General features: G+C 45.0%; 1 protein-coding gene across 8 annotated transcripts in view; it reads left to right on the forward strand.

Annotated features, from left to right (window-relative positions):
• The window catches only part of LOC117409456 (DCN1-like protein 4), a 34,051-nt gene extending 15,082 nt beyond the window's left edge, over positions 1-18,969 (forward strand). For all 8 annotated transcript variants that reach the window (XM_034015544.3, XM_034906125.2, XM_034906131.2 and 5 more), the window contains 5 exons: positions 14,073-14,164; positions 14,575-14,683; positions 15,166-15,270; positions 17,698-17,800; positions 18,185-18,969. In XM_034015544.3, the coding sequence (XP_033871435.1) occupies positions 14,073-14,164; positions 14,575-14,683; positions 15,166-15,270; positions 17,698-17,800; positions 18,185-18,237 (462 nt within the window). In that variant the 3' untranslated portion in view covers positions 18,238-18,969. The remainder of the gene's footprint in view (positions 1-14,072; positions 14,165-14,574; positions 14,684-15,165; positions 15,271-17,697; positions 17,801-18,184) is intronic.
• The last annotated feature ends 6,094 nt before the right edge of the window (positions 18,970-25,063 follow it).

Consider the following 25,063-nt stretch of genomic DNA (forward strand, 5'->3'; position numbering starts at 1 on the left):
TGGAAGGTGAACCTCTGCCCCAGTCCCAGGTCTCTTGCAGACTGAAACAGGTTTTCCTCTACAATTTCCCTGCATTTGGCTCCATCCATCTTGCCCTCAATCCTGACCAGTTTCCCAGTCCCTGCCGATGAAAAGCATCCCCATAACATGGTGCTGACACCACCATGCTTTACCGTGGGGATCGTGTTCTCAGGGTGATGAGCAGTGTTGGCTTTGCGACACTGTGGCAAAGTGCCCCGCCCCTGTGTGCATTTGTGTGATCTGTGTTGTATGTTGCGTGCGTGTGTGTGTTAATGTTGGTGTATAGTCATTGGTACACGGGATATAAACGGGTCTGTGTTTCACGTGTATTTAAAAAGTGTATATTTGTATTTAGGCACGGGATTGCACATCACGCACGTGCATTTAAAATATAATATGTGAACACGGGGTTTCACGTAATTAATTCACGTGCTGGGATTCAAGTGAATAATTAATTAGTAATTGAATCCCAGCACAACAGTATATATAGATGCACATTTTCACTCAGTGGTGGTTTGGTGTTCGGTGAGTGGAGAACGGGAGAGAGAGAAGGAGAAAATAAAACAAAGTAAGAACGTAAATTAGAAGTGTTTTCACTCACCGTGTTTGTTCGTCTGTCTGTTTAAGTGTAGTACGTTTTGTTTGTCTTTTTATTTTGGCGTGTAGTGCCGTGTCCCGTGTTTTGTGCTGTTTTCAACCCTTTTATTTGTTAATAAACGCTGAGTGCAGCCATTGCACTCAGCTCATCATCAACCACTGTCTTTGTTTTGAATTCCTGTCTGGTCTGACGCCACCCACTCTGGCCGTCTTTGTGACACGTGGTGTCATCGTGGGATAGCCGCGCCTCCAAGCGTCAGACCAGGAGGGGTCTGGATTTAAAAAAAAAAAAAAAAAAAAAAAAAAGAGGATTACAAATATTGTTTTGGGGGAAAAAAAAAAAAAAAAAGAGAGTCAATTGCAGAAGACGCCATCAAACTGCGGGGCTGGTTCCTGGAGAATGCTGGGCTGGAGGCCCAGTCTCTGCCCATGGTCGTCCGGGCTCTGTGGATGATGGACTGTGAGAGATGGGAGGCATATCAGGAGGAACACTCCCCAAACACCTTGGAGGAAGGTGTGGAGTTTGTCCTCAGCTACCTGGAGGCAACCATAAATGGAACAGCAGCCCAGGTAGCAGGACCACCAGCAGAGGAGTACCTGCTGTCCCCATCTCCACCAGCAGAGGGTGAGTACCTGCTGTCCCCATCTCCACCAGCAGAGGGTGAATGCCTGCTGGTTTTGCCTCCACAGCCCGAGCGGGAGGAGCCTGAGCGTCCACAGCCCGAGCGGGAGGAGCCTGAGCGTCCACAGCCCAAATGGGAGGAGCCTGAGCGTCCACAGCCCAAATGGGAGGAGCCTGAGCGTCCACAGCCCAAATGGGAGGAGCCTGAGCGTCCACAGCCCAAACGGGAGGAGCCTGAGCGTCCACAGCCCAAGCGGAAGGAGCCTGAACGTCCTACGCCTGAGTGGGAGGAGCCCGAACGTCCTACGCCTGAGTGGGAGGAGCCCGAACGCCCTACGCCTGAGTGGGAGGAGCCCGAACGCCCTACGCCTGAGTGGGAGGAGCCCGAACGTCCTACGCCTGAGTGGGAGGAGCCCGAACGTCCTACGCCTGAGTGGGGGGAGCCCGAACGTCCACAGCCCAAGAGGGGGGAGTCGGTGCGTCCACAGCCCAAAAGGGAGGAGTCGGTGCGTCCACAGCCCAAAAGGGAGGAGTCGGTGCGTCCACAGCCCAAAAGGGAGGAGTCGGTGCGTCCACAGCCCAAAAGGGAGGAGTCGGTGCGTCCACAGCCCAAAGGGAGGCAAGTCGGGGCTTCCACAGCTCTGGGACCCAAGCCACCAGCAGAGGGGAAATGCCTGCTGGTTCAGCCCCAAGAGCCGGAAGGGGAGGGGTTACAGGCTCAACCCCCTGAAAATTTTTGGGGGGGAGAAGGGCAGGATGCTGGTGTCCCCCAGCAGCCTCTCGCTATGCTGCTGAAGGCAGCACGGCGCGCACATGCCCAGCCGCCACAGCAGAGGGAGCCAGCACCGCCAGGAGCAGAGGAGCTGGAGCTGCCTCTGCCTCCACCACCGCCAGGAGCAGAGGAGCTGGAGCTGCCTCTGCCTCCACCACCGCCAGGAGCAGAGGAGCTGGAGCTGCCTCTGCCTCCACCACCACCACCGCAAGGAGCAGAGGAGCAGGAGCTGCCTCTGCCTCCACCACCTCCAGGAGCAGAGGAGCAGGAGCTGCCTCTGCCTCCGCCACCACCACCGCAAGGAGCAGAGGAGCAGGAGCTGCCTCTGCCTCCGCCACCACCACCGCAAGGAGCAGAGGAGCTGGAGCTGCCTCTGCCTCCACCACCGCCAGGAGCAGAGGAGCTGGAGCTGCCTCTGCCTCCACCACCGCCCGGAGCAGAGGAGCAGGAGCTGCCTCTGCTGCCCGTACCTCCGCAGGGAGTACGGTGGCCGGAGCCCCAGAAAGGGGAGCTGCCGGCCACGAAGAAGGGGGAGGAGGTCTGGAGACCACTTTCCCCAGCAGCAGTTTCGCTGCAGGAGTTCTTGTGGCCGGAGCCCCACAGGAGGGAGCTGCCGGCTACGAAGAAGGGGGAGGTCGGGGGACCACCTGCCCCCGCAGCTTTTTCGCTGCAGGACGGGACCAACAGGCTGTCAGCCGTGCCACTACCGGCAGGGGTGCTGACAGCATGGCCAGCCATGGGCCCACTGAAGCCTCCCTTCCCAGCCCGAGACTTTGTTCTGGACTGCTGGGTTTTTAAGGGGGGAGGTGGCCGTTGAGGCCATGTGTGCTGCGCACAAGGGGGGGTATATGTGGCAAAGTGCCCCGCCCCTGTGTGCATTTGTGTGATCTGTGTTGTATGTTGCGTGCGTGTGTGTGTTAATGTTGGTGTATAGTCATTGGTACACGGGATATAAACGGGTCTGTGTTTCACGTGTATTTAAAAAGTGTATATTTGTATTTAGGCACGGGATTGCACATCACGCACGTGCATTTAAAATATAATATGTGAACACGGGGTTTCACGTAATTAATTCACGTGCTGGGATTCAAGTGAATAATTAATTAGTAATTGAATCCCAGCACAACAGTATATATAGATGCACATTTTCACTCAGTGGTGGTTTGGTGTTCGGTGAGTGGAGAACGGGAGAGAGAGAAGGAGAAAATAAAACAAAGTAAGAACGTAAATTAGAAGTGTTTTCACTCACCGTGTTTGTTCGTCTGTCTGTTTAAGTGTAGTACGTTTTGTTTGTCTTTTTATTTTGGCGTGTAGTGCCGTGTCCCGTGTTTTGTGCTGTTTTCAACCCTTTTATTTGTTAATAAACGCTGAGTGCAGCCATTGCACTCAGCTCATCATCAACCACTGTCTTTGTTTTGAATTCCTGTCTGGTCTGACGCCACCCACTCTGGCCGTCTTTGTGACAGACACCCATAGAGTTTTGCGCTAAGGCCAAAAAGTTCCATTTTGGTCTCATCAGACCAGAGAACCTTTTTCCACATGTTTGCTGTGTCTCCCACATGCCTTTTGGCAAAATCCAAACGGAATTTGATATGGGTTTTTTCAGCAATGGCTTTCTTCTCGTCACTCTTCCATAAAGCTCAGCTTTGTGGAGCGTCCGGGTTATTGTTGTCCCATGGATTGTTTCTCCCATCTCAGCTGTGGATCTCTCCAGCTCCTTCAGAGTTACCATTGGCCTCTTGGTTGCTTCTCTGATTAATGCCCTCCTTACCTGGTCACTGAGTTTTGGTGGACGGCCTTCTCTAGGCAGAGTTGCGGTTGTGCCATATTCTTTCCATTTTTTAATAATGGATTTAACGGTGCTCTGGGGGATGTTCAAAGTTTGGGATATTTTTTTATAACCCAACCCTGATTGGTGCTTCTCCAGAACTTTATCCCGGACTTGTTTTGATAGCTCCTTGGTCTTCATGATGCTGTTTGTTTAGATATGCTCTCTAACAAACTCTGGGGCCTTCCAGAAACAGGTGTATTTAATCTGAGATCACGTGACACTTTAATTGCACACAGGTGGACTCCATTCAACTAATTATGTGACTTCTGAAGGCAATTGGTTGCACCAGAGCTTATTTAGGAGTGTCACAGCAAAGGGGGTGAATACTTATACAATCAAGACTTTTCAGTTTTTTATTTGTAAATAATTTTGAAAAATATGTAGATTTTTTTTTTCCCACTTCGACATTATGGACTATTTTGTGTAGATCAGTGACAAAAAATCCTAATTAAATCCATTTTAATTCCAGGTTGTAACACTACAAAATGTGGAAAAGTCCAAGGGGGTGAATACTTATGCAAGGCACTATATATTCTGCATCTTTGGATACTGTTTTAATTCTGCGTGTGGTGGTGGTGTTGTGTTTTTTTTTTTTTTAATCTTTTGCTAAATTGCATTATCTTTTACACTGTATGCAGTTCTGTGCATGGGTAACATTTTTTTAAAATTTTGCTGTTGGGTCGACAACAGGGAATTTTACATACTGCTACAATACATGACAGATTTAAAAGTATGTACTGTATTACAATCCACGTGTTATCTCTTGGCAAGTGATATTTTCATTATCGTGTCGTTCTGAATTAAAATACTTCTGTTGAAAATATAGTACTGTACCAACAACACCAATACAGTACATTTAAATGGAAGCCTGCTTATTTTAAAACAGTCCTTTCAGATATGTATTTTTGATATTGTATCATTTTTGTGTTACCTGAAAAACGCACAAGAGGTGGAATTGGCCAAAATGAAATAATCAGATATGCGTCACACGCGTTTAACCGTCACTGAAGTCAAAATTTGATAGGGTCGGATATGTGAGTGCTGACTATATTGTGACGAAGTGGAGTGCTTTTAGTCACAGTTCTCTGTTCTTTTACCACGGTCTTCTAGTGTAAACCAAGGAGACTCACAACAGCAGCAATTTGGTACAAAACTAGAAGGTGTTTGTATATTTAATTTCTTTGAAGTTGTAAATGATAAAAGTACAATACTGGTTTTCAAATCAAACAACACAAAACAAAGCCTATCTCCACACTGGAGAACCAATCTAAATACTTCAGGATGAAAGTAAACGGTAATATCGGACGGCTAAGCCGTTTCCCGATCAAAACACTTTGAATATCTCTTTAATAGAGAGTAGAGACGATATCGATAGGTTGCGGATGCAACCCCGGTTCCCTGAAAGAGAAAATAACCATCAAGGTATGGGACATTGCCGTCAGGCAGTAGGGATTGGCTGAGCTTTATGTCAAAGCTGCCGATAGGCCTCCGCGCAAGCTGCCGTGTAAGCCCGCCCCCTTGGGAGCTTACTATACGCAGCGCGCGGAGAGTCACTTCCTCTTTTGCCCTTCAGGCCGTGAAGGCCTCCAGAGCGACCTCGTGGCTTGATGGTTATTTTCTCTTTCAGGGAACCGGGGTTGCATCCGCAACCTATCGTTCCCTTTCAAGTCGAAAATAACCATCAAGGTATGGGAACAGTGTACCCAAGCCGTCGCGAGGGAGGATTCTCGGCAGTAGGACAGACTTACGTCATAACGCAACTGCGTAGGCAGTACATCTACACATATGCGAAGCTGCGCCTCAGCGTCTATGCTCGCAATGACACCTGTCCCAAGGTGGAATAGTCACACCATATTGTCACCTACTCTAGACGTCCGCAACCTGAGGCGTCATAGAGTGCAACACAGATGCTCCAAATGACGGAGCAGAGGATTCCAGCACATTTAGCCTGTAGAACCTCATGAAAGTATGCGGCGTAGCCCAACTGGCTGCCGCGCAAATATCAGACACCGGCACCCCTCGAAAGAGGGCCCAGGATGTCGCCATACCCCTGGTAGAATGCGCCTTCAACTGCCCTGGTGGTGGAAGGCCTGCAGATTCATACGCTAATTTAATAGCATCCACTATCCAGTGGGAAAGGCGCTGTTTAGACAGCGGCTGACCCAAAGATCTAGAACCATGGCATATGAACAACTGTTCTGTCTGCCTCACAGTCCTTGTGCGGTCAATATAACACCTCAATGCCCTCACAGGGCAGAGCATGTGTAACCGCTCTTCCTCTGGGGAAGAAAAAGGAGGAGGATGGAACGCCATCAACTCGACTGACTGGTTCATGTGGAACGGGGATATAACCTTTGGTAAAAAGGCCGGATTAGGGCGCATGGAGACCTTAGAACCGTCTCCTGCAAAACGAGTACAAGAAGGATGCACTGACAGTGCATGTAACTCGCTCACGCGTTTTGCTGATACTACAGCCAGCAAAAACGCAGTCTTAATAGATATGAGCTTCATATCCACGCTGTGGAGAGGCTCAAACGGTGCCTTGGCAAGGGCTTCTAGCACCACATCAAGGCTCCACGACGGTAAACTGGTCGTTCTTGGAGGCCGCAAGCGTCTTGCGCCTTTCAGAAACTGAGATGCCAAAAAATGGCAACCAGGTGATAACCCGTCAATGCATACGTGGCAAGCCGAAATAGCGGCCAAATACACTTTAAGTGTAGAGGGAGACTTACCCTCGTCTAACAGCTTCTGCAGAAACTGTAATATCACTGCCATAGGGCAGGAGACCGGGTCATGGCCCTCAGCCAGACACCAACTCTGAAATAATTGCCACTTATACGTATATTGCGACCGAGTGGAGGGCGCCCTGGCACTTTGAAAGCCCTAAGGCTGACAGGCGCTCCCGCTCAGGGGCCAAGCCCATAGCTGCATGAGCTTGGGGTTCGGATGCCATAGCCCTCCTTGGGCTTGGGACAACAGGTCCGCTCGCAGAGGGAGCTCCCTCGGGCGACCGTGCAACAACTGCACTAGACTCGGGAACCATATCCTCAGAGGCCACCGAGGAGCGATCAGAATCACTGTCGCTTGCTCTACCCTGACCTTCTCCAAGAAGGCGGGGAGCATCGAAATCGGTGGAAATGCGTACAGGAGCCCTGGCGGCCATTCGTGAGCCAGTGCATCGACTCCTAGGGGGCTGTCGAGGTCCTTCACCGAGAACCATAGGGGGCAGTGCGTGGTCTCTCGCGAAGCGAAGAGATCGACTTGCGCTGTGCCGAACCAGTCCCAAATGCGCTCTACCACCCGAGGGTGAAGACGCCATTCGCCCGCAAGAGGACCTCCTCTGGACAGGAGATCCGCTGCATAATTGACTCTGCCCGGCAGATGAACTGCACGCAGAGAGGCTAACCGCGGTTGAGCCCAGAGCAACAGCCGCGTTACCATCTGGTGAAGACCTGGGGACCGCAATCCGCCCTGGCGATTGATATACGCCACTACTGTGGTGTTGTCTGACCGCACTAACACGTGCTTGTCTAGAAGCACTGGCAAGAAGTGCCGAAGGGCGAGGTCCACTGCTCTGAGTTCCAGAGCGTTGATGTGGGCTGACCTCCAGGGTCCTGACCACACTCCACGGGTCCCTGTCCCGTTCCAGACTGCTCCCCAACCTTGGTTGGAAGCGTCGGTTGTGATAACTTCCCTTCGGAAGATGGGACCCAAGCGCACGCCCTGGCGGATGTTCGACTGAACTCTCCACCAGCGTAATGCTTCCCAGCAGGTTCGGGATACCCTCAGCCTGCGGTGCTTGTCTCTCCGCGGGTGCAACGCGAAGGCATTGAACCAGGCCTGCAGAGGTCTCTGGTGTAGTAAGCCCAAAGGAAGGGCTTGCGAGGCGGCAGCCATCAACCCCAGCATGCGCTGACAGAGCTCCATGCTGACTGTTTCTCTCAACCTGAATAGGGAGAGACACCGCTCTAATGAGGCAACTCTTTGTGTCGATAGGGTCGCTTCCATGGACACTGAGTCCAGATGCAGACCCAAAAACTCGGTCTGTTGGCTGGGCACGAGGCGGCTCTTGTCTGGATTGACCTTCAGACCTAGCCGCTGAAGATGGTCTGTAACCATCACTGTGTGCTGTGCCAACTGCTCCTTTGACTGCGCGCAGACGAGCCAGTCGTCCAGATAGTTCAGCAGTCGAACGCCTTGAACCCGCAAGGGGGCTAAAATGGCGTCCATACACTTCGAAAAGGTTCGAGGAGCTAGAGACAGGCCGAATGGCAGGACACAAAACTCGTAGACCCTGCTCTGAAATGCGAAACGTAGGTACTTCCTGTGACCCGGACAGATGGGAACGTGAAAGTACGCATCTGTGAGGTCTACGGTGGTAAACCAGTCGCCCTGCCGGACAGACTGGACAATGTGCCTGTGCGTAAGCATCTTGAACGACAACACCCGTAGGTCTAGAATAGGGCGGAGCCCGCCGTCCTTCTTTGGCACAAGGAAGTATTTGGAGTAGAACCCCTGGTCGGTCAGAGCAGGGTCTACTAGTTGAATGGCACGCTTCTTGAGCAATGCCTGTATTTCTGCATTTAGAGCTGAGGACTGAACCGAGTCCTTCACTGCAGTTACCACCACTCCCCTGAAGGGGGGAGGTTTTAACCGGAATTGAAGGGTGTACCCGGTGATTATAGTTTTGCGCACCCAGATGTCGTTGGTGCATTGTTGCCAGAACAGGAGCTGTGGAACAGTGTAGGGGTGGGTTAACGGCTGCCGGGGTTTCTCAGGGCTGCTTAGGCTGCGCTCGCTCACGAGGGGCCTGACCAGAGCCACGAGGGCGTGGTCTGCTACCTCCTCTGGGGCGCCACCCTCCGCGCTGCGGTCTTGCAAACGCGGGTTGGCTGCGTGCTGCAACCCCCGAAGGGGCGGTTTTACTGCCCTGTGGGTGCGCCTGCTGCTGCGGCGGCGCCCTGCGCCATTGGCGCTCCTGCGGCCGCCTTGGCTGGAAAGGCTTGCTTGGCCACATCTTAGCCAACTGCTGCGACGCCTCACGCGCCTTGACGGAGCGTTGCAGCATCTCCTCCACCGCTGGGCCAAACGTGTGCCCCGGGGATATAGGAGCATCTAGCAACGGGGCCTTATCAGGCTCCTGTACCCTGGCCTGTGAGAGCCATAGCTGCCTCCTTGCCACTACGAGGGAAGCAATGCTCCTGCCCTGTGCTCGCGCATTTAGCTGAGCCAGCCTGACCAAGAGCTGTGCAACTGCACCCAGCTCGGTTCTGAGCCTGACGGATGGGGATTCAGACAGGTCGCGAATCAGCGCCGCCTGGTAGACTGTCAGGAGGCTGGCCACGTTGGACAGTCTAACTGCCTCTGTAGCCGCGGCATAACCCTTTTTTAGGTGGGCCTCCGTAATCCTACACTGCCTGTTAGGGCAGGAAGGGTCCTTAGCCAGCCCCGAAAGTGTCGGCGTCTTTACTAGCGCGGCGAACGCGGCGCCCACTGGCGGAAACAACGCCAGCCCAGCTTCGCTCGCCCCGTGCATGGTGAAGGCCGAAGCCTTGCGAGAAGTCGCAGGGGCGGAGGCCGGTGCTCCCCAGGTGGACTGCACCTCCTTAATAAAATCCGGGAATGCCGGGAGCATCCTGGACTGAAGGGGCGGAGCCGATGGCAATTCAAATAGAGAGCGACGTGTTGGCTCTGATGCAGGCCAGTCCACGCCCAGATGACGGGCTGCCCTCTCCACCACTGACCAGATAGGGTCATTAGTATCCAGCACTTCAGGGTCGTCCTGCCCAGAGTGCTGGGATGCCACCTCAGGCTCTGTGTCTTCAAAGAGCGGGTCTGCGTCAGATGCGTCCCTTGAGACAGCATCGGCTTCCCACTCTACTTCCTGGGGAACTGGTGGAGGAACCATCGGCTGACTAGCGCTGGGTCCGGTAACCATCTCTGGGGCCCGAGGCGCCACATTCGCTAGAGTCATGAGGAGGGATTGTTGTCCCATCATGAGCTCCATAAACTGCGACATCTTGGAGGTGAGCTCAGCCACCCCAGATGTGTCTTGATGCCGTCTACCCCTTCGAGGGGAGCGGGAGTGCCTTCTCCGGCGAGGCGATCGAGATCTGGATCGCGACTCCCGACGGGGGCGAGCCCCGCGAGAGGAGGGGCTGCGGGAACGTTCCCGAGCACGCCTAATTGGAGACCTTTGACCAGCTGTAAGCTGGGAAGATGGGCTCATAGGCTGAGACGTCGCCGGCAGCGACACGATAGACGATGGTGGGGCCGAGACGGTGTGGGACGAGCCCGAGGATGGGGAACGACCTCCCACCGCCTTCCTAGCTCTCTGGCGCAGGGTGCGTGTTTGAAACCCCGCACATAGCTGGCAGTATGCCCTGTCTGCCAGGGCAGATGCTGCATGGTCCGGCCCTAAACATGCGACGCAGTCCTCGTGAGGGTCGCTGGCAGGCAACTTGGCCTGACAGGTCACACAACGGTGGAACCCAGACATATTGACGTCAATGACGAAGAGCCGAGGTGCGCGCGTCGAGCGCCGAAGCGCTGGGCACCAAGCGACAAGCACCTGAAGTGCGTGCGTCGAGCGCCGAGGCGTCGAGGGTGCGTGCGTTGAGGCGTCGAGCGCCGAAGCGTCGAGCACCGAGGTGCGTGCGTCGAGGGTGCGTGCGTCGAGGCGCCAAGCGCCGAGCACCGACGTTGATGGAACGTGCGTCGAGCACTGAGCCCCAAGTGCAGAAGCACTAAGCACCAAGCGCAGAAGCGCTGCACAAAGCGCCGAAGCGCTGCACCAAGCACACAAGCGCTGACACCAAAAGCGCCGGAGCGCGAGCGCCGAAGCGCGAGTACCGAGCGTGGAACGCTAGCACAGACGCCTAAGTGTCAGCTGACCCGCCAAGCGGAGACGCAAAGTGCTGGTACAGTGTCTGATGCTGTGCAATACCTACCTGAAGGTGCTGGGGATTTTGCACGTTGGTCTGTAAGTGAAGGGAAAAACTTTTTTTTTTTTTTTTTTTTTGTGGACGCTGCAGAAGGAAAGGGAGTGTAGTGCAATACCACGTGGCGGGAACGTGCCGCGGGGGGGGGGACACTGCAGAGCAGACTACCCGCACACACACACACACGGTTAGCCTAAGCTAGACCGAGGATGGAATTGCGCGTGGCCAAGGCCAACGCAACACGCGTCCGACACACAATGTAAATATATATAACAATATAATTACACAAAATATAATATATATAGAAAATATATATACAAAAAACCCACACAGTAAATATAAGGAACAGAGGAAAGACGGGGAGACCACGAAGAACGCAATGCCGAAGCAAAGCGAAAAGGAATATATAATGTAGACACAAAATATATCCTAAAATAATACAATACAATAATAATAATAATAACTGAAATAAACTCGGAGAAGGGGATAAACCAGCTTCTCAAGCCTAAGTGAGTACAATCAGTCAAAATAGCTCTAAGTCCTACCGCTACTGATGCTGAAGGCAAAAGAGGAAGTGACTCTCCGCGCGCTGCGTATAGTAAGCTCCCAAGGGGGCGGGCTTACACGGCAGCTTGCGCGGAGGCCTATCTGCAGCTTTGACATAAAGCTCAGCCAATCCCTACTGCCTGACGGCAATGTCCCATACCTTGATGGTTATTTTCGACTTGAAAGGGAACTTAGAGTTTGCTGCAACACACTGGGTCTGTGGGCAGGACTGAGCCTTGTTAAAGACCCTGCACTGTTGCTTCAACCCTGCATAAATACCTGCCTTAACTGATCGCAGGTGTTTCTAATTAACACCAGGTAAGTACCTGTCTGGACACCTATTATATCCTGGGAAATGTAGTTCCAGGTACTATGACAACTGAACTATACTTTCCTTTACAACACACAGCAATTGTGTACAAACTGTGGTTGAATATATACTCTGTCCAATACTTTACTTTGCCTGCACTTTGTGTGTGTGTGTGTGTGTGTGTGTCTATATATATATATATATATATATATATATATATATACACAAAAAGTTTAAAAGCTGTTTAAAAAGAAAAGGGAAAAGAAAAGTTTCTAAACCGCTGAAGGGCTTTTGCCTGAAACGTCCTGAAAATAAGATTGTTTAATCTTTTAAACTTTTTGTGTACATTTTTTTAAAAAACTCTTTCATATGCCTTCAATTTTGTACACTGCAGTTTTATATATATGTATTTATTATATGTGTGTGTGTATGTGTGTGTGTGTGTGTGTGTGTGTGTGTATATATATATATATATATATATATATATATATATATATATATATATATTATATATATATATATTATATATATATATATTATATATATATAATATATAAAAATCTGTCCTCCTACCTTTTTATGATGTAATCATTCTGAGTGGTTCTTATAGCATTTTCTCAATGTCTAGGAGCTGCACTGCAGATTATTATTCACCATAGGCATGTTATACCGACTAATTGTAACAGACAGATCCATCTTGTGAACAGGTACTGTGTATTGGCAAGTGAAGTATGATTCACTTTATGGCATTGACTTTTAAACCCAAACACAGTTTGCTTAATACAAATAGGGATTTTAATTGATTTAATGATTAAGTGATTAATCACACCTGGGGGCTTTGATCGATTAATTAATTGATTAATCTTCTCTACCTGAGAGCAGTATTAAAAAAATATAGACATGAAAAAGAAATCTTGAAAAATGTCAAAGGGCAACTGGAAGGTATACCCAGTATTTCATAATGTCTCAGAATGAAGAAAAAAAGTTGCAACGTTTGCATTGCTTTCACGGCAGTACTACAAGTTTATCGTTTATCGATTTTTTTTTTTTTTTTTTTTTTTTTTTTTTTTTTTTTAATTCAACGTATTTCTTTTAAATGGTATCGGAAACTTAACAGCAATATCATTCTTTTTTTTAAGCTAACTAAAATAAGATAGACCCAGTAAATACAATTTCTCTATAGCTAACCTTAACCCTTTGCAGTCCATTTATTAAATGCGCGTCAGGCACGTCGGGTCCAATTTACTTTCACACGTGCAGTTAATTTTAGACGTGCTTTTTAGAAGTGTTTTTTTTCACAGTCAAACGGGTTTAAAAGGCCCTGCATATCAACAAAGCACTCACTAGGCATCTCCAGCCCCACCCCACCCTTTCGTTCATATCGCTTTCACAGATGCTAATAAATAAATAATAATAATAGTGGTACATACCGATCGATCATCTCCTGATCACTCGTTTTATCACCAAACTTCTCAATAATGCGATCCAAGTCATTATTTTATTACTATAACATCTCAAAAAAGCTCTGCAAATGTCTGTGTTCTCTGTGCGCTGATACAGTACCATTCAGATTGTTTACTTACTTACCGCCCCGTTATCTGATACCAGGGCCATGTATGACTATTCATGAGATACGTAACTGTTGTTACCACTCGGCCATTGAATGGTTTTCTCGGCTTTTTCCGGAGAAAAAAACGACTAAAAACCCATTTTTTGTGTCTTTTTGATGATGTCGGACAAGGTCTGACATTGGACCTGATAGGATTAATTGCAGTGTCGGACCAGGTCCAACATAGGAACGCAAAGGGTTAATAAAATAGTACTCTGTAAGTTACATTTGTTAGTCTGTTAATATTTTTAAATGACGCGCTTTGGCTAACTTTATTCAAATATTTTCAAACTGTCAAATTACATGTCAGTAAATATGTATGTTATGCATTAGCTGGCATTTTGAAACTTGTATTACTTGTAATTGTCTTTTGATACAATTTTACATCGCTAGCTAACGGGTGATTTAATGAGTTGCGTAGATCGGATGATTAATCGATCAATAGAAAATGTCAAGATTAAAATCCCTAATACAAAGTATATCAGTAATATTTAATTAACAATATGTCAGTAACGTATAGCAAGACAATAAATACAGCTTGTAATTAGCCAAGTTTCTAGCAGTTTCTTGTGATATTTAGATGAACAGGTATATTTAAGTGTACTGCCATCTTCCTTGTTTTATTTAACCATTTTCCTGGATACTTCTATGTAAAATACTTTTCAAATACAAGTTAGTGATATTTGCTTTCAATTGATTATTTCAGATTTTGCTGCTGGTGATAACCAGGGCTATTCTTAGCTTTTCAGTAATTGCATGGCATGTAGTTTTATTACAGTCATGGCTAAGTGTAAAAGTGTGTTTTCCATGTTGTCGTGTGCAGGTTGTGATGCTTGTTCTAGCCTGGAAGCTGGATGCACAGAACATGGGTTACTTCACTTTGCAGGAATGGTTAAAAGGAATGGGTGCATTGCAGTAAGGAATCATTTCAGTCTGTTTCTACTATGTCTCCTAAACTTGTCTGTTTCGTAATTACAGATCTTTCTTTTCATAAGATGGTAACAGCTTGATGATGAAAATGTACTGTAGGTTATAATGTTAAGTCTTAAACTGACATTCTTTTGAAGATCTGCATTTGTATTGGCCTTTAGAACATTTCTTTTATACACAGATTTTTCTCATGCTTCCAAGTGAAATGGCATATTTATGTTCATGTTCATTAAAATGTTCAGTCCCCTTCATCAGATTCTAATTAGTATTTTCACTACGCTTTAATGTGAACGTGGTGGTGATAAAGGCTTTGGACAGAAGTCTGACAATCTGAAAGGCAGTTATAGCTACTCATATTGTTTTTTTTTGTTTTGTTTTTTTATTTGTTACTTTAGGTGTGATACAACAGAGAAGTTAAGAAATTCCCTGGAGTACTTGAGATCTGTACTAAATGAGTCAACACATTTTAAACTTATTTACAGATACGCTTTTGACTTTGCAAGGGTGAGTAGGAAAAATCGTTCTTTCCGAGTCCAAATTTCAAAGTAGTTCCTCTAAGCAAGAAGAGCACCTGTTGAAGTAACACAGAATTACAGTTTTATTATGGGTAGTACCAGGAAGCATGTCAGATAGCTAAACAATAAAAGCAAACCATGAAGTGTTAGTGGATGTAATTAGGAAGAGAAAAACTAAAAAAAAAAAAAAAAAAAGGGAAACATGGGACAGCATTCCATACTCCAGGGAATTTTAATGTTTTGATTTGTTTTTTTAGAATTATGCCAAATATAATGCTGTTTTCCTCACTACATTGTTAGAAAGTTTCTTATTTCAAGACTATAATCATTTTGCCATTGTAATGCTTTGGTGATAACAATATATTCCATTGGTGTTATAACAGTGAACTTTGCAGTAGTCTGTCCCAGTGATTCTTTACCACAAACTCTGATCTTCGACCCTAATTATTCTTCTGTAATGTTTTTCAACAGGAGAAGGACCAAAGGAGCTTAGACATTAACACTGCCAAATGTATGCTGGGTCTTCTGTTGGGAAAAACATGGCCTCTTTTTCCTGTGTTCAATCAATTTTTAGAGGTACTGTTTTGTAATTTTTATTTGGTCACACAATTAGTTTTTTATGAAGTGATGTGTGATGAACAGGTGTACAACCCAATAGGGGGTTGCTGGATGTTTTGGCTTGATTAAAAAGTGTACCGTACCATTCACAACATCGTATGGTAGGGACCAGTGTTCCCTCTAATTTTTTTTTGTAGCGAACTACAAACTTCTCTGAGCACTACTTTTCTGTCAATGGGCAGCTTAGTTGAATACTAAATAAGTGACGTCATAGTTAATATAAACTGCACTACTAAACAATAATCACCAGCAAATGTGATTGTCAGTAAATGCAACACACGCAACAAATAAACTCGAAAATATCAGCAAGAACAAGGCACTATAAGTGTTTCGATTGTTTTATTATATTGTGAGGCTCTCTGAACAAATTAACCACTTTTGTGCTAAGGCCCTGGTAATTTCCTATGTTAGAGGCATTTTGTGAATTTGTTTTATATCAAAATTACTCTATTTTCTATTGGTGCCAATTTGTTTTTTTTGTTTATTTGGTCACATGACTACAAAATACATCTAATTGTAAAAAAAAAAAAGAAAAAGTTGCTTAAAAAGCATTATACCTGCATCACATTTAGTCACTATAATGTGAATGTTTATTTGATGGAAAATGTAGAAACTTTTAAGCTGCTGGAAGTGCCTGTGCCTATGTGGAAATCTCTTCATTGGTTTTGGGGGGTTTACATGCTCTAGACAGACACCAGGCCACTTTGACCTTCCCACTCTCCGAAATATGCAACCCACTGTCGATAGCAACCCACGCCACCAAAGAATGAGATACGCTGGCATAAGTATACATTTTTTGAAACTGCACAAAATGAGAATTTTAGAAATGGGTAACATGACCTTGCATGTCAATGGTGTGTTACCCATAAGCCTTCTACAATTTGTGGTAATGCCACTGTAGATGGCAAGAATCACTTGTTTTTCCCTATATTTGGACCTGTGAATCTGACAGCTTTTGTTCCACAGGTTTTGAATAGCCCTGAGTGTCCCAAATTAAAAAATACCAAATAGGTGCACCTTTATGCTAACGGTTTCTCTCCAACCAGACACAAGAAGTCTAAGATACAAGGTGTCACACACAGTAACTATATACAAAAAGCACGTGGTTCCTAATGTTTATTTTTACCCTCTGATCACTGAATTTACACCACTGGACCAAAAAAAAAAATTTGCAACTACAGTACATCCCACACACTCAATACGTTACATGGTGTCATGTGATTATAGTCAGGAGCAGGAAGTATCAGCATACTTCCGGTATCTACCGTCAACATCAACAAAACAAGATGTAGACAGAGAGCCAGATGTTACTTCAAAGCTGATGTCATGAAGCACAGCTTGATAAAACAGCTACTAATCAAAGGTAGGTTTTTTTTATAATCAGTCCACATTGAAAAGAAAACGAAAGTTACGCATAGATTTTTTTTTTTTTTTTTTTTTTTTTAATTCTCGATGTTTCACAGTACAAGCCAAACACAGGGCGCCGGTTCCGTTGAAATAGGCTGTTCATTACATTTAGCAACTTCGTCAGATTGAAGATATTTTAACCGTGTAATATAATGACATTAAAGCCACCAAACTAATATGTTATGTAATAACGCCTCGATGAGCTCCCCCGGGTAAAAAAACAGATCCAGATTAAATAAATTTTTTTTTTTTACCATGTATTTCAATTGGACGTACCAGGTGCATCCTTTTTTTTTTTTTTTTTTTTAAATTTAGTCGTCGCCAATTTTTTTACGCCGGTTTTCTCCCCAATTTAGCATGCCCAATTATTATCTGTATCCTCGGCTCACCGCTTGCAACCCCCCCTGCCGACTCGGGAAACGGCGGCTGGAACACGCGTCCTCCGAAACGTGCTCCTGCCAAGCCGTCATTTTTCGCACTGCAGATCCACAGCAATGCCACCAGACCTATAGTGCCGGAGGACAACACAGATCTGGCGGCTCCACTGCAGAACCAGAGGCGCCCTATCGGCCACAGGGGTCGCTGATGCGCGGTGAGCCGTGGATTCCCCTGCTGACCTAAGCCCTCCCTACCCGGGCAGCGCTCAGCCAATTGTGAGCCGCCCCCTAGGAACTCCCGGTCACGGTCGGCTGTGACATAGCCTGGATTCGAACCTGCGATCTCCAGGCTATAGGGCACATCCTGCGAGGAGCGCCTTTACTGGATGCGCCACTCGGGAGCCCTACCAGGTGCATCCTTAGCACTGGGGAAGCGATTTTTTGGATGTACCAGGTACGTCCGTAGCACAGAAGTGGTTAATAGGGAGGGGGGTATATTTGGTGATCAAACAAAATAATACTATTTCACAGATACATTTTTACAAATAATGTTGGACTGTAACCTAAATTGTCATTTTGTTTTTTGTTTTCTTTTACTCAGCAATCAAAATATAAAGTGATAAACAAGGACCAGTGGTGCAATGTGTTGGAGTTCAGTAGAACAATAAACCTTGACCTTAGTAACTATGATGAAGACGGGGCCTGTAAGTATTGTCAAAAAATTGATGTTCTTAAACCTCAATATTGCATGCAATCCTGTAACACAAAGATGACGACTGTGTATAACTTTGTCGGGTTTCGATTCATTTTTTGATTGTTTTTAAGGGGAGGGAGGTCAAAATTAGGTGTTAACACCTTTTGTCTCTGATCATTTTTGATACAATCAATCAACACAGGGCAATGATGGTATGCCTTAGCTCCAGTGTATAGCCAGTACATAACACTGTATTGGACACATCTGAAGTATTGTTATTCACATAGGCGATTCCAAAGTTTAGAATCATTTTCTCTTTATACAACTGTTATCTCTCAAATTAAAAGCAGTTTTTATTAACCTGCCATTATTAATACCTATCTTTCCTCCCCAGGGCCAGTCTTGCTGGATGAATTTGTGGAATGGTATAAAGACAGACAGTCCTAGCACTTAAGATATGGCAGCTCAAGAGCCCCTGTTACCACAGCTGTGTCTACCATTCAGTTATTGATTACTGTTCGTATCAAAGTGCATGCTGCTTCTTTGCACAGTTTTCCACTTGCAGAGAACATTGATGTTCACAATGCAGCAGGCCAACTAAGCTTAGTGTGGCATTGTTCCTTGAAAGCTGTTATTAAGGCTACATTTTTGTAATTACACTACGAGTTGTTGGAAATGCCAGCATTCACACTGTGATGTGTATATCGCCATCTGTATTTTGTAAATGTGTATAAAGATGCTTCATATATCTAGAAATACTTTTTTTGCTTGATACATGTAATGTAAAAAAAGACAATTAACATTTCAGTGACATTAAATTTCACTTAGGATCTTCTACCAGGGCACATTGTCAAAACAGCTTAACTCTAGAGACATTCTGTGTCTGGAATTAGAATGTTGGTTACACCGCAGTCCTATCCAAACAAAAAAAGCTCTACACCAGCCTTCTGACCAAAACTTTAAATAACAATCATTGCGTTTTAAATGTTTTATTTCATTTGTAGAACTATAATACCCCCAAACATCATAAATAATATTGTAAAGCAGGCGACGACCTCAGCAACCTTTTAATATGCAATATTTTACCAGGAAACTCGAGACACGTTGCAAAATAAAGTTATTCAAACAGACAAAATGTGATAAAATACGTAACACAATAAACATGACTTGTTAACTGTACCTACATTTCAAGTATTACTTGAATTCAGATGCGTTTCATGTGTAACTAGGTGAAGAAAACAGTTAAATACAGGGATAGCGCAATTTTTTTTTCACAGCACTGTTTCAGATATGTTATAAATCCCAACATTTAATGTACCCACTAAATACTAATCCATCCACTCAATCAAAAGTCTTACCCAGAGATCATTGATGTAATGCTTTTCGACACCAAAGCCAGTGCACCCCTCGGCCTTCCACACCAGACCATGTGGACAAGAGGATGACACCGGGTTTAAAAGGCATGTCGTATCCAGACAGGCTAAAAGAATTGAATCTATTCAGTCTTGAAAAGGAAGACTACGTGGTGATCTGATTCAAGCATTCAGAATTCTAAAAGGTATTGACAATGTTGACCCAGGGGACCAGGGGTCACAAGTGGAGATTAGATAAAGGGGCATTCAGAACAGAAAATAGGAGGCACTTTTTTACAGAGAGAATTGTGAGGGTCTGGAACAAACTCCCCAGTAATGTTGTTGAAGTGGACATCCTAGGATCCTTCAAGAAGCTGCTTGATGAGATTCTGGGATCAATAAGCTATTATTATTATTATTATTATTATTATTTATTCATTTCCTAGCTGACACCCTTATCCCGGGCGATTTACAATTGTTAAAAGATATCACATTATTTTTACATAAAATTACTCATTTATACAGTTGAGTGTTTTACTGGAGCAGTCTAGGTAAAGTACCTTGCTCAAGGGTACAGCAGCAGTATCCCTAACCTGGGATTGAACCACGACCCTCCGGTCAAGAGTCCAGAGCTCGAACCACTACTCCACACTGCAAGATGGGCCGAATGGCCTCTCGTTTGTTAACTCTTATGTTCTTTCTGAAGAAGGATTGCACCATCTCCACATGCAACAGGTGTGTTAATAACAACAAGGTGCACGTCGCCTAATAACAACACAAGTGGGGAGAAAAGCTGTCTGCTGCCTCGTTACCTGGAGGCTGCACGTGATACTTTTGACACGTATGTCGGATGTAACAAATGACATCACTGCAGGTAGGTTTTTCAGATGACAACAACCACGTTCACAGCAGATGCACAGATCAGTCTGCTGGAATTGCCCCTCTCAAGGGGCTCCCCTCTTGGCACTGGTCTGAAGGATCCCCTGTCCCATATGAAGGAGGCGAGACAAGTGACCCGATACTGCTCAGCAGCTGTGGGAGCCGCATTCCCAGGATTTTTAACAAGCAGGTCTTTCAGGCATCAGCGATTCTATCACCTTTTGGAAAGGTAAGCCCACATTTAGCATGGCCAAGGGTACAGGCCATATAGGTCCTTCTGGGGCCATAATAAGTAAATGGCAAGGTGGCAAAATATACATCAGCTACCTGGGTCTTGGACATTAATCCGTACGGCCACATCGATGCTGCTTTGGTCTCAGCACCAGCGACAGGCATATCCGCAGGCTGGGTTCTATTAGAGTGCAAGCTCTCAAGAAAAAAAGAAAAGGGGAAAACCCTGGAACACAGGAAGAAGGTTTTTCAATTTTTTCAGGACAGGCCTATTGGTCTACAAGCAAATACCATTTCTATCTTTACATCAGACTCTCTATTTCTGGGAACCCAGTTCTATACACTCAGGAGGAGTGTGTCCTAGAGTGTATTCCACATAGAGGATGGCCACAAACCATCAGCTGTTGGGTCTCTTCTAGGTAGGGGCCAGGCCAACAGCACAGTTTTCAGCAGTTTCTGGGCACTGGCAGCAGTAATCTCTATGGTAAGAGAAGCACAAGTATACAGTCATGTTGCCTTTCTTCTTTGAACTTTATTTTTCCAGTTTCCCTCTACATCAACCCATCTCTGGGAGCCGCAACAGAAAACATAAGATGGTGACTTTCAGTGAGCTTGGTTACCACAACTAACAACTTGACTTAAATCATCCTGACTTTCAGCAATCTGCTGTGCGCTGAAAACACTCCACCCAGTTTAAAACAAGGGCATACATCAATCACTAGAGATACAAAAAGCCTGGGAGTTTTGCCCCCTTTTCATAATATCTGAACTGGTACAAGACATAGGACATCGCAGACCAGACATCCCAGAAGTAACAGATATGCCCAGATGTGGTACAGGGGGTATTCAACTACTAGTTTTTACAAAAGTAGATGTATTTGCACAGAAGAAACACCAGCTGTCACTAATTGCTCCAGTTTTCAGCAGACAACTATTTATTTCTTTGTCTACTGGCCAATTGTAGACATACTCGCCCTGCCAATAGACCAATAATACTCACATAGTTTGTTGAGATGAAATCAGTCTCGTTCTTAGCTCCTCACTGGCCCAAGAGGTTCTGCATCTCAGTGAGATCCTGGAAATAGCAGCAGGGCCCCTGTACTGACAGTCCATACAAGCAAATGGAAAGCATTTGTCCTCTGGTGCAATCCAAAGTCTCTATCTAAATTTCTTTTCATACCTCATCTACCCATCATCAAGGTTCACATCGCTGCAATCTCCAACATGCCACCTAGCTCGGAATGTCACTGTAGGTTCCCACCCTAGAGGGTCTAGAGTCGTTACCCCCCCCACCCCCCCTCTCCAAGGAAACACATCGTCCCTCAAGGGAGCCTTTGCCTGTATTTAATAAACATGTTACCACGGTTCGGACCCTGTACTTGCTACAGGCAAGTAAAATTTCTAACTGGAAAACAGCATTTCTAGTGACAGTGATCTCAGTAAGAAAGTTCACAAAATCAAGGGGCAAAACTGTCTCCAAACATACAAATTCTCTATCAAATTCTGTTACAGCCTTAGAAAGAAACAATCTTCAGGGTCCACCAAAACCCACGGGCTAAGGTATGGTTACTATGGGGGCAAAACTAAAATCTGCCCAATACAGGATATCTGCCACGCTGTTACCTGGGTCTCATTCGAGACCTTTATTAGCGTTATAACTTCAATGTGTCTTGCTTTAATCCTACTTTTACTCCTATAATCTGTGTCTTCCTCTACTAACATCTAACCTACAACCCTCTAGTCTTAATCCTTTTGTGTGATTCACTGGAGTTCATCATACGAGGTAAGAAGATTACCTGTAATATGGTTTCTTCATAGAATGATGAACTCTACTCACCTTCCCCACTCTTTACTGCCTTATTTTTTGAAATTTGGACAATCATTCGGATATGACGTGGGGTTTTATGGAGGAGGGACACTGGCTTTGGCGCTGAAAAGGATTACATCAATGATCTCTGTGTAAGAGATCAGTTTGTTTCTCCTGACCAAGCAACATGGAGACTGGGAGTTCACTGTGTGTGTGTTTATCATCCCACGAAGAAACCATGTTACAGGTACTCTTCGTCTTATGTTTACTGGAGCATTTATACGTCTTAAAATACAGATTGTGTTTCACTGATTTAGTATTCAATTATACAAGTTGAATAGCCAAGTTCATGAGCAGCACAGAATGCCTGCTTCACCAACCCTAATATATAATACAGTGCAGTTTGTTTATAAGAATCACTGATATAAGAATCAACCGCATATAGTGATCAAAACCAATGGGACAAAATCATTCCTATACTAACCAATGTAAAATACTGACTACATGTAATACGGTACTTGGTCAAGTGCAATGATGTGTAGAGCCAATAAAGCTGTTTTTGAATTTGAATTTGATCACATCTCATGTGGTTAGGCACATATGCAGCGTGGATAGTGCAATGATGCAGGAAACACTGCATTGTTTGTAATCAAATAAACTGAATACTGCAGGTGTGTTTTTTTTGTGTTCTCTGTTAATGAAAATGTGTTTCAATAAAGTGAATAGACATTCATTGAATACATACTGAGTACAGCAGTGTTATTGTGTGATATGCATGTAGAGGGAGTGGGACTGCGGCGCGGCACGTTGAGGAGGGGGGGTGGGGGGATTGCGGAGCTTTGAATCTGCTTAATGAAAAACTCTGAGATTTGCATCACAACAGAAAATAAGTAAGCCGCAGATGTTTAAATGCAGTGGTAGTCCTGACAGTAAAATACTGTACTGTAATGTCATTTTAATTCAAAGGCCATTACACATAACACCGCACGGCAGTTAAACTAGGCACCCTCACAAGACAATCGCTTCTCAAGTATACTGTAGTAAAATAGGATTCTGCAGCCTAGAGTACACATAATCGTGATGATATAACAAGCTTCTTACCCACGAGTACTTGTTTTTGATGTATTGTCCTGAGTGATTGAGGACAATTGACATCTGTATACTGTATTCAAACTGCTGATGGCACGCTTTTGCTAATTGTAATTCGACAGAGTGGCAGAGAACAGTGTAAATTATCAGGCTGGAGTCTTGATTTACAGTTTTAAAGTGGTGTTGGTTTTATTTTTCTTACACTGTGGTGACGAAACAACCGCAAATAAAAAAAAATAAACGTAGCTCTCAGCTGGAGCACTAACTAACAGTACTTTGTGTGGAACAAACACTAGCTCTCTTACTCAAGTTTTGGTTTCTTTTTGTTACTTCTGCTTCCTTACTCCTCTATACCCCCCCCCCCATCACAAAGCTATCGACTAAGCCATTTCTATCAAGGTGTCATTAACTTTAACAAGCAGTTTAGCAATTGACTTCTAATTCGTTAAGAAAACACCTCAGTGTGGCTTTTAACTTAAGCCCCTTTCACACTGGCACTTCTAGTCGGGTCCGGACCCGGGTTCTGGCTATCTGGGTCACAGTCCTGCGTAGTGTGAAACCACATACCTGGGTCGTACGCGGTTTAATCCGGGTCCCAATGATGCAACTCAAGATATGGGTTGACACTCTGACATATCTGACCTGCGTGACACCGGGTCCTGACCTGAGTAGGTGCCAAGCTGGGTAGAGTATGCCAGTGTGAAAGGGACCTGAATGCTGGGAGCCCACAAGTCTGTTAGGAGACCAAATGCAGTTTGGGCACAGTATGACTGTGCTGGAATATGGAAAGTCTGTTTGATTCCTGAGGTCTTAATGTTTAACCTAGGGCAAGACTGACCAGTTCTTCAAGCGTCTGTGCAAAGTTATTATCATTTTAAATATTTTGTCAATGAATATTCCTCTCTTAACCCTGATATTGTAAAGTATTGATTCAAAAGAAGGTATTAGTGGCTAAAGCTAAAGGCATGTCTGAATCTTAACAAAATAAAAAATAAAAAAAGCAAGTTCATATATATATAAAAAAATTGCCAGTATGTCAAGGTAATTTTTGAATAAGGTTTGTTATTTATCACGTTTAGTGTGCCCCACTTGAAATGACTTGCACAGATATATACATTTAAACAGTCCCTGAAAATACTAACATAATACACATTTAAAAAAAGTGTTTTTCTGGTCTATAGGAACATTCCATGGAACGTAACAAATAACTTGCTTGCTGCTTGTAAAATAGGTGTACTACTGTATCCTTTTTATATTTGATTCTGGTGTTTGATACATTGTTAAAAAAAATCAAACAAAACATAACAAATATACAGATTAGTCTATTGTAATCCCTTATTTTTCTTTATTTTAAAGTCATTTTAATTATCCAATGCTATTACAGTTGTAAATGCTAAAATGGTTCTTGGTGATACTCAAGGTGAAAGAATGTAAATCCACACAACTGAAACAAATAGCTTACTGTAAACCACAGCCTAATTTCTGGTGATTTTTTTTTTTTTTTTTTTTTTTTTAAGAAATGTAGACAATTTTAGCAATGAAGGAAAAACTATACAGCACGATGCACACTTAGCAGTGGTGACATAAGGAACATTTGAGGGAGTTTACGGTCCGAGTTTATTTGGCTTTGCTGCAGCAATACATTGTTAGGACCGAGCCATGTCACATATGGAAATCTCACTCTGGGCCATACAGTAGCATCAATTCCATAGCTGTTGAAATAGCTGTATCAATGTAGATAAGAAAACTGATGCTGAAACTACATGCTGTAGTCGACGTAAGTTTAACTTTGAGCTTGGTTTTCATATCTATTTAGTTTAGTGTTGGGTAATCAAGTTAAAAGATCAAACAGATTCTAAGTGTAATACCTTGGTACAGATACAGTTAAGAGGGCTAAGTAACATGTCTCCCTTTT

This window comes from Acipenser ruthenus, chromosome 2 (genome assembly GCF_902713425.1).
Source record: "Acipenser ruthenus chromosome 2, fAciRut3.2 maternal haplotype, whole genome shotgun sequence".
Lineage (NCBI taxonomy): Eukaryota > Metazoa > Chordata > Actinopteri > Acipenseriformes > Acipenseridae > Acipenser > Acipenser ruthenus.